Below are 14,033 nucleotides of genomic sequence, written 5' to 3' on the forward strand. Positions count from 1 at the left end.
GATGCCCGAGCCACCTCATCTGACTCCTCTCGATGCGGAGGAGCAGCGGCTCTACTCTGAGCCCCTCCCAGATGACTGAGCTTCTCATCCTATCTTTAAGGGAAAGCCCAGACACCCTGCGGAGGAAACTCATTTCAGCCGCTTGTATTTGCGATCTCGTTCTTTCGGTCACTACCCATAGCTCATAACCATAGGTGAGGGTAGGAACATAGCCTCATGTGCTTTTTCACCACGACAGACCGATGCAAAGCCCGCATTACTGCGGATGCCTGTCTTTGTAGATTTAATTTTGACTGCACTTCTCGATTGTTTTCTGTGTCTACTCTTTACTCTTCTTTCTCTCTGTCCATTGCTTTATTTATTATCTGTATTTTTCAATTCACTTATTTACTTATCCCACCTGTGCTTATTTGGTTATTCTGCTCATTTTTCAACCTTATATTTTAATCACAAAATATGTGTGTAAATGAGAGGGAGGTCAGTGGAATGGTGAGGATGCAGGGAGTAGAGTTGGTGAAGGTGGATGAGTTTAAATACTTGGGATCAACAGTACAGAGTAATGGGGATTGTGGAAGAGAGGTGAAAAAGAGAGTGCAGGCAGGGTGGAATGGGTGGAGACGAGTGTCTGGAGTAATTCGTGACAGACGGATATCAGTAAGAGTGAAAGGGAAGGTCTACAGTACAGTAGTGAAACCAGCTATGTTATATGGGTTGGAGACGGTGGCACTGTCCAGAAAGCAGGAGACAGAGCTGGAGGTAGCAGAGTTAAAGATGCTAAGATTCGCACTGGGTGTGACAAGGATGGATAGGATTAGAAATGAGTACATTAGAGGGTCAGTTCAGGTTGGACGGTTGGGAGACAAAGTCAGAGAGGCAAGATTGCGTTGGTTTGGACATGTGCAGAGGAGAGATGCTGGGTATATTGGGAGAAGGATGCTAAGGATAGAGCTGCCAGGGAAGAGGAAAAGAGGAAGGCCTAAGTGAAGGTTAATGGATGTGGTGAGAGAGGACATGCAGGTGATGGGTGTAACAGAACAAGATGCAGAGGACAGGAAGATATGGAAGAAGATGATCCACTGTGGCACCCCCTAACGGGAGCAGCCGAAAGACGAAAATATATATATATATATATTTTAATCACAAATTCAGTAACAGTTTCACTAAGCATTGCTTTAATAACTCCCGATGATAATTTAGTGCGGGGGGCTGAAGTCAGTTCCTGTAGACAAAGTCCTATAGATGTTGTCTAGGGTGAAATGATAGTTTACCTAACCATAAGTTGCCACTTAAATAATACCAAACGTTATTTAGTGGGGGCTAAAGTTCATTGAACACTAGAAATTATATTTAACATAATTGCGTAGTGCTTAAAACATAATTACAGGTTTAAAACATTTATATAGATTAACAAATATACAGTAATACAGCAACAATAAAGTAGATAACAAATAAACAATATTGACTACAAATAATAATATAGGGATCAACACCTTTGGTTAAAAATAATCAAAAACATACTATTAAATGTTCTATTTCTTCCTGAACTTTCTGGCTCTACCATCCACAACTGGCTTCATGCTGTTCACTTAGTAAAGAGCTGGTTAGGAGTTGCTCCATGAGGCAGTTTCTCCTGTCCACCTTTCCTTGTTTTTGTTTTCTCTTCACCCTTACTTCACCTTGTGCTTTTACATGGTCTGTTTGTGTGTGTGTGTGTGTGTGCATGTGTGTGTGCGTGTGCGTGTGTGTGTGTGTGCATGTGTGTGTGTGTGTGCGTGTGTGTGTGTGTGTGCATGTGCCAGTTTACTTGTTGACTCTTCATTTTTTTCCTCTCTTATTGTATTTCTGTCTCAGGTGGGGTGGGGTGGCATTTTGTTTTTGTTCTTATATAGCCAAAAAAAATAATTATTGTCGTTGGCTTTCTTTTATTGTACAGTATTCCTTTTTAATGTTATCAACAAAATAAAGAAACTAATCACAAAAAAGACATTCTATTTAGCAAAAGGTATGGGCAATTGACAGTGAAAGAAATGAAGACAAAACAACTAGCATTTCTGAAGAAAAAAAACCTCTTTACAGGCCACAATTCTTTGCAATGGGCAAAGTCACAATTCTACTGATGTAAGCTAATTATATGAAATTCTACGTGAAGTAACATAAAGTACCATCTTTTTAAGTAATCAGGGCTTGCCACAAATTTTTTGAAAACAAAGGAAGTAGATTATTTAATTAAAAGCTACTTCTATTTAATTTGATTAGTGGAAAGTTAAATGCAATGAGAAATCTTAACAATGTGTAAATGGTAAAATGATACAGAACAATGTTTCTTTCTGAAGTAAAAATACATCCTAGGGTTTTCTTTGTAACACAATAAACCAAAACAGATTAAACACATTTCTTATACTTTCATTTAAATTTCAATTAGTGCACAATACACCCAACTCAGACCGTGAAAGTTAATGATGACACCCAAGTTATTGCTAGCTCTTCCCTTTTTGGAGAGATTAATTCAGTGCTGTAGATTATTTTAGAGGTTCACAATATTGTATACATTATTGTAAGGTAATTGTGTCTATGCAGTATGTTTACTCTGACTATATTGTCAATGCATTAATGTAATGTGAGAATATGTTGAAGGTAATTTTTTTCTGCCACAGAATTATCTCTATAACAGCTACCACTAGTTTTTGCGTGAAAACGGTGAACTCCCTTTGTGAGCCAACGGGACATTAGCAGGTAGATGGGAAACTAATTACACCATGTGTAATTGAGGCATTAAAAGTGGGTTTATGGACTTTGGGTTTCATCTATTTTCACTTTTCTTACATTTGTGCTGAAAGCTCTATTGCTGAAAGGTTTAAAGGTAAACGCATTCATTAAAATAAAGGGGAGTCTCTCAGCTATAACATTATGCAAATGTAGCACCTTAAGAACAATTCCTTGTCATCTGCACAAAGTGAAATAGTTAAGGAAATGATATTTTATTAAGAAGTATTCAAAGTATAGAAGAATAAAATTTTGTCATAATAAGAGATAAATTGGAGAAAAATCTCTTCAAATGATAAACCTTGACATAATATTTGCAATAGCCACCTTCAAAGCAGTTCATGAAAGATCTCGTGCTGTTGTTCTGAATTCTGCCAGCCTTATTCAGTGGGAATGCAGGTATGAAATGTTGAGAGGGAATTAAGCAGGGGAAGTTACAATGGAATGGAAACTGAAATTAAGGCTTTTGTCATTACACCTAAAACACTATAATCACACTCCTAACCTTCACCAGGGAAATAGATTTAAACAGGGAAAAAAATCTATACCAAAGTAAAAAATATCAAGCCATCTATGTAGCCAGTGAAAAGTCAGAAATTGTCTACATAGTAATTTATTTTTATGAAATATTCTCTTCTTAAGTATCACAGTCTATGGTAAACATTTTGCAGTTGGCTCATTGGTGTTATTTTGCAAAGAAAGAGACATATTCGTCAAATGATTCATCTTGACTCACTTAAAGTGCTATCGGCATATTCTACTGAGTCAAAACCAAAGTCATTTACAAAGCTACAAATATTCATTTCATAAAGAAGTGTGTAGATTCTACCTTAAAATCTTACATGTCAATTGGCCAATGTCATATACACCAATCAGCCACAAGATTAAAGCCACAGACAGGTGAAGTGAACAACATTGATTATCTCATTACAATGGCATCTGTCAAGGGGTGGGATATATTAGACAGCAAGTGAAGTCACTCAATTCTTGAAGGTGCTGAAGGCAGGAAAAGTGGGCAAGTGTAAGGATCTGAGTGACTTTGACAAGGGCAAAATTGTGATGGCTAGACGACTGAGTCAGAGCATCTCCAAAATGGCTCGGGTTCCCAGTATGCAGTGGTTAGTACACACCAAAACGTGTCCAAGAAAGGACTGCTGGTGAACTGGCAACAGGGTTATGGGTGCCCAAGGCTAATCAATACACATGTGGAGTGAAGGCTAGCCCATCTGGTTGCAAAGGATGAAGGTGGCCTTGTCTGATGAATCACATCTTCTTTTAGACCATGCACTGTGGGAGGAAGACAATCTGACTCTGGGCAATGTTCTACTGGAAACACTCATGTGGAGGTTTCTTTGACATGTACCACATACCTAAAGATTGTTGCAGACCACACACACCAATTCATGGCAATAGTATTCTTTCATGGTAGTTGCCTTTTTCAGCAGGATAAAGCATCTTACCACACTGCAAAATTGTTCAGGAGTGGTTTGAGGAACATGGCAAAGAGTTCAGGGAGTTGAGTTGGCCAACAAATTCCCCAGATCTCAGTTTGATCAAGCATCTATGGGATGGTCTGGAAAAACAAGTCAGATCCATGGAGGCCACACGTTGCAGGTTACAGGACTTTAAGGATCTGTTGCTAATATCTTGGTGCCAGACACCATAGGACAGCTTGAGTGGTCTGGTGGAGTCCATGTGTTAAAGTGTCAGAGCTGTTTTGGTGACACGAGGTTGACCTACACAGTAGTAGGCAGGGGGGTTCAGTGTTGTGGCCGATTGTTGTTGTTTTGTGTCTTTTGCAGATAAAGTGAAACCTCACTGCTCTTTAGTTATTAAAACATTCTGGACCATCTCTGACTTTCCCCTTAAAATTGGTGTGATAACACACACCCACAAATGTTATGCTATACTTGACTTCCTGTCATTCCTACATAAATATGTGTGATAAGAGTGTGCAAGTGAAGCTGGCAAAAACTGACTCTGTGTAATCCTAGATTGGACTAAGCAGGTAAATGGATGGAGGGATTTTGTATTTCTAATTTGTCTATTAAAAATAAATGTGGATGGAAGCATTTCAGGTTTCAAACAAAGAGCAGACATAGGATCAATTACCATCTAATTACGATAAATTCCTGATGCAGGAAAAAGACATGCATAATTGTCAAGGGTTAGAAAGAGACTGATGTGTGTGGCCAGGAATCAATCCAAACCAACCTTACTAAGTCTGCAAGTCTGCAAGAACGTATTTGGAATATGCAGTACTATGGGCAGACTCCATCTAGGGTGCATTTCTTCAGTGTGTTCATGATATTATATGGTTTGGCAATCCTGATTCGAATAATTTGGTTATTGAACTGGGTGGAAAGGTGCAGTAATGTTTTTGCAAATTACAACAATTTTGTTTTAATTTCATATATAGAATTCCAAACTTGTGCATTCCATTGTCAACTCAAGTAAAATGCAGTTTTTGTTTCTATATTATCCATCAATCTGTTTACTAGAGTGACTTGATCCAGTTTCAGCATTGTTGGGAGCCAGAGTTTATCCAGGCAACATCAGACATAAAGCATGAAACAAAGTTTGGTGTAGAATACTATTACCAATATCATATAGTACAAAGTTATGGGAATGGATTTTGTATAGGAGCACACCCATATACTGACATTGTTTGAATAAAGGCATGTATTTTCATAATTTTGCTTATTTTACCTGCAATCTAAACCTGTTCTTTGGCCATAAACTGTTTATAAAAATCACTATACTTAAAAAAAAAAACTCAATCAACAATCTACTGCAATGGGATTAATGACAGCTTTAGCATTTTTTATCTGTTTTCTTTTATTTCTTGTATTCCTAACTTTTTGCCACAATATTATAGAAATCAAGGTTTTCATTTTTAATATTTTCCCATTACTCTGCTTACTCCTCGCAGGTCACAGTGCTCACTCATCCAAGCAGCCACAGACAGTCATACTCCAGTGATGCTGTTGTGATTGGCAGCTGCAGTCATGCAAAGCATGTATCTCTGTTTTCTCTTTAATTCTGTGTAAACCAATATTAATCTTTAACCATCTTAAATACATCAAATAAAAATATTGAAGACAATGCCGATTGTACTGTTTCTTCACACCTCTTATGAACTGTGTATAAATCTTTCCTTGGTCACAGTCCACGTGGAGCTTGCAAGTTTTTCCCTTGTCCACCGTGGCCTTTTCTTCGGGTACTCTGGGTTCCCACTATGTTAGGTAGATATTCTTTTTAGGTGGAATGGTATGAGGAAATGGGTGAATGTGAGCGTGCTCAATGACGGACCAGCACACTATCCAGGATTGTTTCCTCCTTTGTGGCTAATGCTAAAAAAACAAACTCCATCTTTAGCCCGGTGCTAAATTTGATTAGGCTAGTTTGAGGGACAGGTGTAACGTCATTAAATACAATGGGAATGTGAATGGTGCAAATATATCAGTGAAAAGCATATTAAGAATATTTTGCCTTTTCTGGTTTTGCAACTAAATTAGACATTGTTCTAAAAACATAATAATACTTAAGCATAAAGAAGTTGCATTTGCACCAACAGCATTTTTTTGCACATTAAAACCTTTGTTTTGTTTGTTTAATTGAAAATCTTTGCTGGCCTAATTATTACATTTTTCAAACTTTTACGAGGCATTTGGCGGTTAATGTAAACATGTCCAGCCACCTCTATATATTATTGCAATTAGAAATATTGTTGTGCAAAATGGATTGATGAGTTGAGTATGTAAATGCACCGCCCATTAATAACATTGCTATATTATTAAAAAATATGTTTAGAATAGTGACTCTAAACAGATCTGTGTTAAAATATAATCAATATAAATACTGGAAGATTTTGAACAATATTTTATAAAATCTAGCATGATGATCATACGTGAATATATGGAAAAACTGTAGGAGAAGTGAAGGCAGCACTGTGGTACAATGGTTCATATAATGGTTAGCACTGCTGCCGCACAGATTCAGCCTCTTGAGGTGCAGTCTGCCCTTACTTGTTCTCCCATTGGCTGGGTGGGTTTTTTTCTGCAGGTACTCTGGCTTTCCACCCACATCCCATACATGTGTGTGTGCGTGTGTGTGTGTGTGTGTGTGCGTGTGTGTGCGTGTGTGTGTGTGTGTGTGTGTGTGTGTGTTAGCTTAATTTGTGATTATTCTAAATGGGCTCTGTGTGGGTGTGTGCCTGACCATGTGCCCGATGCTCCACTCTCCTCACAACCCTGTACTGAGAATGACATGTTAGGATATGGTAACAAAATATACATTTTTAATACTATTGTATAGTAAAGAAGCTCATAAGACAAAACAAATATAGAATCAAGAAATCAGAAATAAAGGCAGCGATGACCATTTTAACATTAAAATATTAATGCCATTTTACTCAGTGTAACATAACATCGCCACATCAAAGCCTGTGACCAATACTTCATTCTTAAATGTGAAAAGCCAATCCACAATGTAACATTTACATCAGAACACTGTTGTCTTCACATAATAAATTTAAACATCAAAATAGACTTTTTGCCTTGGGTTCTACATAACCCAGATATACTGTATATGCCACTGAGCATGCTCTGAGTATAAGGCATTATGTATGCTTCTGCCTTGTATTTTCAGCCTTGTTTACCATTTTGAATGGCGACCTCCAAGAAACAACAGTCCAAGTACAGCTCTGTTAACCTTAAGATTTCTCACTCAGTGTACTCTGTATGCAGATTTTCTGCATTTCTGTCACTTTAATAATGTTGTCTGAGGGAAATTGCTATACTGAAAGTGAGGGTGGGTTTCATAAGAACATCCATCCATCCATCCATTTTCCAACCCGCTGAATCCGAACACAGGGTCACGGGGGTCTGCTGGAGCCAATCCCAGCCAACACAGGGCACAAGGCAGGAAACAATCCCGGGCAGGGTGCCAACCCACCGCAGTCATAAGAACATATTCTTGAAATGCACTCTTGTATAAACAGACTCCACCACAAATGAATGTGCGATCTTCTTTAAGCTCTGTTACCCAGTAATGTTTTGTTTGGTGTTTTTATTTATTTTTATTCTTAAGATGGTTGTATATTTATACTGAATAAGCATCCTGTTATATTATTTAATGGACCGATGACAGAGACCTTATGTTACCTACTGCTTTGTTCTTAATCATTTCTTTCATTGACCATGAAAATACAGTTAGTTTTGACCAGTGCTAAGATGAAGGAGAATCCAAATCAGGACAGGAAAAAAATCCAAATGTATGAGACATTCACACTCACAACTGTGCTCACTCATTCTAAGTCAATTTTCAAATTCCCGAATAAGGTATCATATACATCTTTGGGATGTGATAAAAAAAGAGGATTGTCCCACCAACTCGTGCCTATCTTGGGAGAATATGCAAACATCACACAGTCGATAACCTGGCTGACAAGTGAACTCACTTTCATGGGCTACCCACTCACTGGGACACATTACTGCCTACATCAGAGCATTTATGTGCTGCAGTTGCATGAATCTAAATTTATAAAACCAATGTTCATCCATTCAAATACAAAATATCTATTAATATCTACTTATATACTCTAGATCTGAAAAACTCTTCAGACTCATCAATTTATTTTCTTGTCAGTCATGAATGAGAATTGGATTACTGCTATGTGCCTCGCATGCTGACGTCCTATATTCTTGTCACATAGTTTTGCAAACAGTGTTTTTGGATGTCAGGACACATTTAAAACTAGCTGCAATTTATGAAGCCTCAACTGTTAAACATCTGTTTATATCTTATTTACAGCTGAGCAGTATGTACACCTGGCCATTTCGATATTGTTACTCTCCTTTTACTGAAAATCTGTTTCAGGTACGAGATACATTTACATCACATAGAGCTGATGTGGATTTCAGTATAAATGACAGAAGAAATGCTTTATTTTCATACTGAAACTACTGAATAAACCGACAAGCCAACAGCGAATTGAGTACTTTAAGCAAACCAGCTCTTTAGATATCAGTATTTTGTGCACATTCCATGCAGTCAGCTCTTTTCTCCCAACACAACATAGATTTTTGGCTAATTAAAAAAGAAAATTCTGCCAATATAAAAAAAGAAACAGTCAATATGTTTTTATGGCTTAAAAATAAATAATTTGCAGCATACCTCCAAAATCTGGCCGTAAACGAATGTCATATCCCTTGAGTAAGTTGTCCACTGTCTTTTTCACTACAGATATATTCCCACCGGAGGGGCTAGAGAAAAGAAGCATATAATTAAATTATAATCCATGTTTTGGTAAATCTGAACACATGGCATTTCAAAGAACAATGAGGAGAATCTTATTCAATATTTAGCTGTTTTCTTTTAAATGAAACACAAGCAACCTTCTATTTATGTTAAATTCACTTTATTTAGTGATAAGTTTCACATTTATTAAACTACATTTGATATCGGATTAAAAGAATGGGAGAATTTCAAAGTTGGATAGATGCCAAGTTCAACATAACAAATTCTTACATTTGTTTTCAAACATTCTACATGTAGTACTTTTTACTGATATATTATCTTAATTTCCCTTTTTTTCAGTTTGAGGTACTTTGAAAGCTTAATTTAATCTTCAGAGATGATTGAAAACAGAAAATATATAGCTTTAAATAATTAATGTATATTTCACACAATCTTTTTTGCTCTTTTAGGTTTACTGATATTTAGTTATTTTATAAAAATACAATTAAATCCGACTATTCAAAATGTACTCGTGAAAGGAAAAGAAAACATTTAAATGGATGAACACACAAAACCCAGTGTAACATCACAAACCAAACTCGCTCCATCCAGATCAGTAGTTGGGGGCGCCGGAGCCCACGTCGGCAGCATTGGGCGGAAGGCAAGGAGTAAGCCCTGCTCTGAATTTTAGTAAGGTAACAATGTGCAGGCTTCTCTTAGTATGGTGTGGGTGTTTTTCTTTTTTATAATTTTTCAGACACCGTACTGTATTTTGTGTTGGAGATATTTAAAAATGATCTGGATGTAGGCATCACCTTCCGTTACAGCGTAAATGACAATATGATGTATAAACACAATTATTGGGTTGCAGGTGATACAGTCAGGCCTTTTGAACAAATTTTTTTTCAACTTTTTCCCCCACTGTGCAGGTTTCGTTTCCATGGCTTACGCTGTACTAAGTGCTTCCCTTCAAGCTGCAATATCAGCAGGATGGATGACGGCATCCTACGGAGTTGATTTGAAAAAGATGCATCTGTTTCATTAGTTGTGTGCGTGTGTCATATCAAGCCAGTTCATATACATACAGTATATATATCTGAATATATGTGAATTTCCCATTGGGATTAATAAAGTATCTATCTATCTATCTATCTATCTATCTATCTATCTATCTATCTATCTATCTATCTATCTATCTATATATATATATATATATATATATATATATATATATATATATATATATATATATATATAAATCGGAAAAAACACGTCCCCTGTCAGTCCAATTTAACCATTTCAGCGCTCGCTCCCGGACTGTGAATGCTTGGGGGAGTATTATTGTCAGTTAGGTTGGTAGTCTTTGCTTTTGTTCTTATTTTTTTCCTAACTTTCGTCACTTATAAGCTATAATGTCACAGACTGAAAGGAAGCCTCGGATATACTTCATGAAACATAGAACCCCCTCAACGCATTATTATTAATGCTCACACTTGTGAATCATGACCAACGGAGTTAATTGAATTACGTGTCATTAATTACTCAATTGTATTTTGGACCATATTCGTCTTATATTTCATCCGTCAGTGTAATAGCGATTAACGATTAACATGCTAAAAGCTGAAGTACTGTACTAATGTGACTTTAATTTTAAAATACACGATGCTTATCTTAGGATCTCAGTGTCACGTACACCCGTATGCTTGTCAATTTCCATCTTAGTCAACAACCGTGTTAGTAGCTGCAAATGGTAAACCTTACCATTTGGCCATTTGATATTGCGAAATATGCAATAATTCGATTTCATTCAATCCTCCACACATGAACACTCACTGACATATACGTGCGTTTGCCTTTATGGATATGTTTATATGTATACCCCAGTGAGTGTGCCTGCATCTCTGTTAAATATATAGACGTATAGATGTGTGTGTGCGTGAGCAGGCGCGCAAAAAATGACTAAAGAACTGACATTCAATTTTAAGCACGACTTAGGGAAGAATTTTAAAATAAGTAGACACACATATAGATAAACCAGGTTCCCGGATACACCACTTTGAATGCTCCCGAGTACAATGTGAACTGTATGTGAATCAATTAGAAGCATTTCTAAAGTCTTCATGTCTTACCTTTGTGCAAAGCAGACAAACGACAGGGCTGCCAAAGCAAAGAAAATTCCACATAATTTGTCTTCCTGAAGACCCAACATTTCCACAAATCCTTTTAAATTTCAGTAATCCCACCTTCTTTGGACCAAAAAACGTTTTTTCTCCCTTTCCACGAAAAATAAATAATAAAATAAAATTAAAAAAAAACAGGCCAGAAATAAAATTAATAATATCGCATCGGGGAAAAAAAATCCCCACCAGATGATCTGGTAAGTAACAAATATTTTCCAACTAAGCAAATCCTTGCAAGTCACAGGACCATTCTTCAGACATGATACCAAGAGTAGTCATTTTCCCCAAAGAGGAAAATAAAATTAAATGCATAAAAAAATCTAAAAAAACATAAATTTTGGAATAAATTAAAAAAAAAAAAAATCAGCAGCTTTTTTTTCTTATTTATATGTGCTGCTGCAATTTTCAGTCCAGATCTGCAGATGATACATTATTCCAGTTCTCCTCCTTCCTGAGAGGAACGCTCTCTCAATCTGTTTTGTGTTTTAAGGATTTTGTTACAGATGAAAACGTCGAAAAAAAATCTGCATTCCCTAGTTATTGCTGCTGATGATGTAGATTTGCTCTTCTCATTGCAAAGTCACTAAGGGAAAAATTTGCACATTGAAAAAAAAAAAAAAAAAAAATGCACTGGGCAAATTGAGACTCAGACGTCAGCGAAGGCAGCATTAACCCTTAGCAGTTATAAGATGTCCTCTTATTTTGACGGCGTGTCAAACTATTTGATCTTAAACGTGATGTCGATTAATAAATACAGAGCCCACCTGAAAACGGTACACTGTCCTAACGTGCCATTTGCTGTATTTCCAGTTGAACAATCAATCGCAATTCTGCGCACATATCGAAAGAATCTCCCTGTAAATATCGATATCAACGCTCAAATAATAATGAAGTAAACGCATCGAGATGCTAGATGAACATTTTAAGAGAAATGCACGGAGCGGAACATCAAAATAGCATCTGCTATTCTTCGAAAATACCGAAATTCACGCAGCTCAAAGATGAACGCAGTGTTTTTTCCTCTCATGTCTTCAATTGCTAGTCTTTCCTGCAGCCTATTAAAATGCAGTAGGTTCGTTCAAATGCATTTTTATGCATTTCTGATCACATCGGGGCCACCTTTGATGTCACAGGGAGCAACCAGCAACAGCTTTGTCCTAATATAAAGAAAATAAAACGCGACACATGGCCGCACAAGACATGATGTAGTCGTGTGTAAGAAAAAGTGAAGGAATTACAGCAGGGGGTCTTTCTGATTTTTTTTTTTTCTAAGGATAACACAATTTCTGCAGGGATCTGTGCGCTGCCTTGTTGCCTAGCAACGTATTGTGAGCCGTGATGCAGAGCAGCAGCACGAGAGTTTCCAAGGCTGTGCGTGAAGACGGATTTAAAGGAGCATAGTTTACCCGGTGTGTGCTCGGCATATACAAGCAAGGACCCTCACTGAAACACACTGACCAGTGCAACGAGTTGAAATGTCATCTGCTCAAGCTTTGCTTTCTACATTGCTTTTCATTGGGATCAGCGTGATTTATTTTCCATGATCTGTTCTTTTGAGCCGGAGCGCACGCTGCTTAGGTAGACAGGAAGGGAAGTTGAACGTACAACGTTGTGGTTTCAAGTGATGCCACTGGAAATGGGTTAATGTTATATATGTAAGATACACCTTCGAAATCCTTTAAAAATACATGCTACCTCTAAGTCCCTTTGAAAACTGTGCGGTTCCTGCTTTCAGCAATCTAGAGATTCACAAAGTGCATTTGCAAAAAGAAAACCCTTTCTGTGAAGCTCTTCCATTAATGGGACTTCAGTGTATGGGCTCAATCACTCTAACCCCAGAGATACATGTTTTTTTTTTTCTCTTTCAGCCTAGAAGCACATCCCTAGATATAAAAAAATGACTCGAAAGGAGTGCGGTTTCACCAACTGGAAAGTTAATTGAGAAACCATCATGACCGCACTAAGTTAATGCATCAACCATTTTCATGCTCACTGGGTGTATGCAACCAAAAAAAAAAAAACCTTTTACTTAACTCTGTGTTTAATAGACTTCTCTAAACACCAGGCTAGTGGTAAAAACTGAAAATAACTAAAGTGTGATCAGATTAAATGCTGAAAGGAAACTTGAATTATTAAGTAAATCAATTAAATTGGTATTTATATGGTGCCTTCAATCACACATCCACTTTTTAATGTATGTAACATTCTCAGACCTACTGGATCCAGTTAAATATTGTGCCTGGGCATTTGCCAGCCTGCTATTTTTTACAGTAAGAAGCCAGAACCTATCCATGCCACATCCTCCCAAAGCAAATGCCAACCCCGAAAGAGACACCAATCAAATGCAGAGCACATTCACATAAATACGTATACTTACTTTGAATTGCCAGTTAACTTAGTAGGCATGTCCTTAGGATCAGGAAGGAGAATTTGCTGTAATTAAAGAATACCCTGTGTAGATATGGGGAAAACATGCAAATTCCACATGGCCCGTTCCTAGGGCCAAGATATGAACACAGCCATCTGTAGATGTGTGGCATTATCAACTATGCCAACCTGCCACCTTAACACCATCATTAACATATATTATCATAAAAAAGCTTTGCAAAACAACATTATTCTACCAGACTTGTGAATGTATGTGAGAGTCAAAGCAGGAACAATTGTAAAGTCGAAAGGAGGTACTTTCATATGACAAATGTAATGAACATAAAAGTAAAAGTGTGAATTGTATTTAGGAAACCTTATACTTGATAACTGAGGCTGAGAGGAAGATACGTATTTGTACTTGAGTTTTAATGGAAACATCTCTTATATGTTAAGAAGAGCATATAGGATCTAGGACAGGGG

At 37.2% G+C, this 14,033-nt stretch overlaps 1 protein-coding gene across 2 annotated transcripts in view; it reads right to left on the minus strand.

Moving 5' to 3' along the window:
• The window catches only part of gabrb4 (gamma-aminobutyric acid type A receptor subunit beta4), a 378,684-nt gene extending 365,917 nt beyond the window's left edge, over positions 1-12,767 (minus strand). Inside the window, exons 1-2 of one of the 2 annotated variants that reach the window (XM_028816096.2) lie at positions 11,133-12,767; positions 8,941-9,029 (exon numbers count right to left, since the gene is read on the minus strand). In XM_028816096.2, coding sequence (XP_028671929.1) covers positions 8,941-9,029; positions 11,133-11,212 — 169 coding nt within the window. In that variant the 5' untranslated portion in view covers positions 11,213-12,767. The remainder of the gene's footprint in view (positions 1-8,940; positions 9,030-11,132) is intronic. The other variant, XM_028816095.2, reaches the window with a different exon arrangement.
• Between the last annotated feature and the right edge of the window lie 1,266 nt (positions 12,768-14,033).

Source organism: Erpetoichthys calabaricus, chromosome 12, assembly GCF_900747795.2.
Source record: "Erpetoichthys calabaricus chromosome 12, fErpCal1.3, whole genome shotgun sequence".
NCBI classification, from domain to species: domain Eukaryota; kingdom Metazoa; phylum Chordata; class Cladistia; order Polypteriformes; family Polypteridae; genus Erpetoichthys; species Erpetoichthys calabaricus.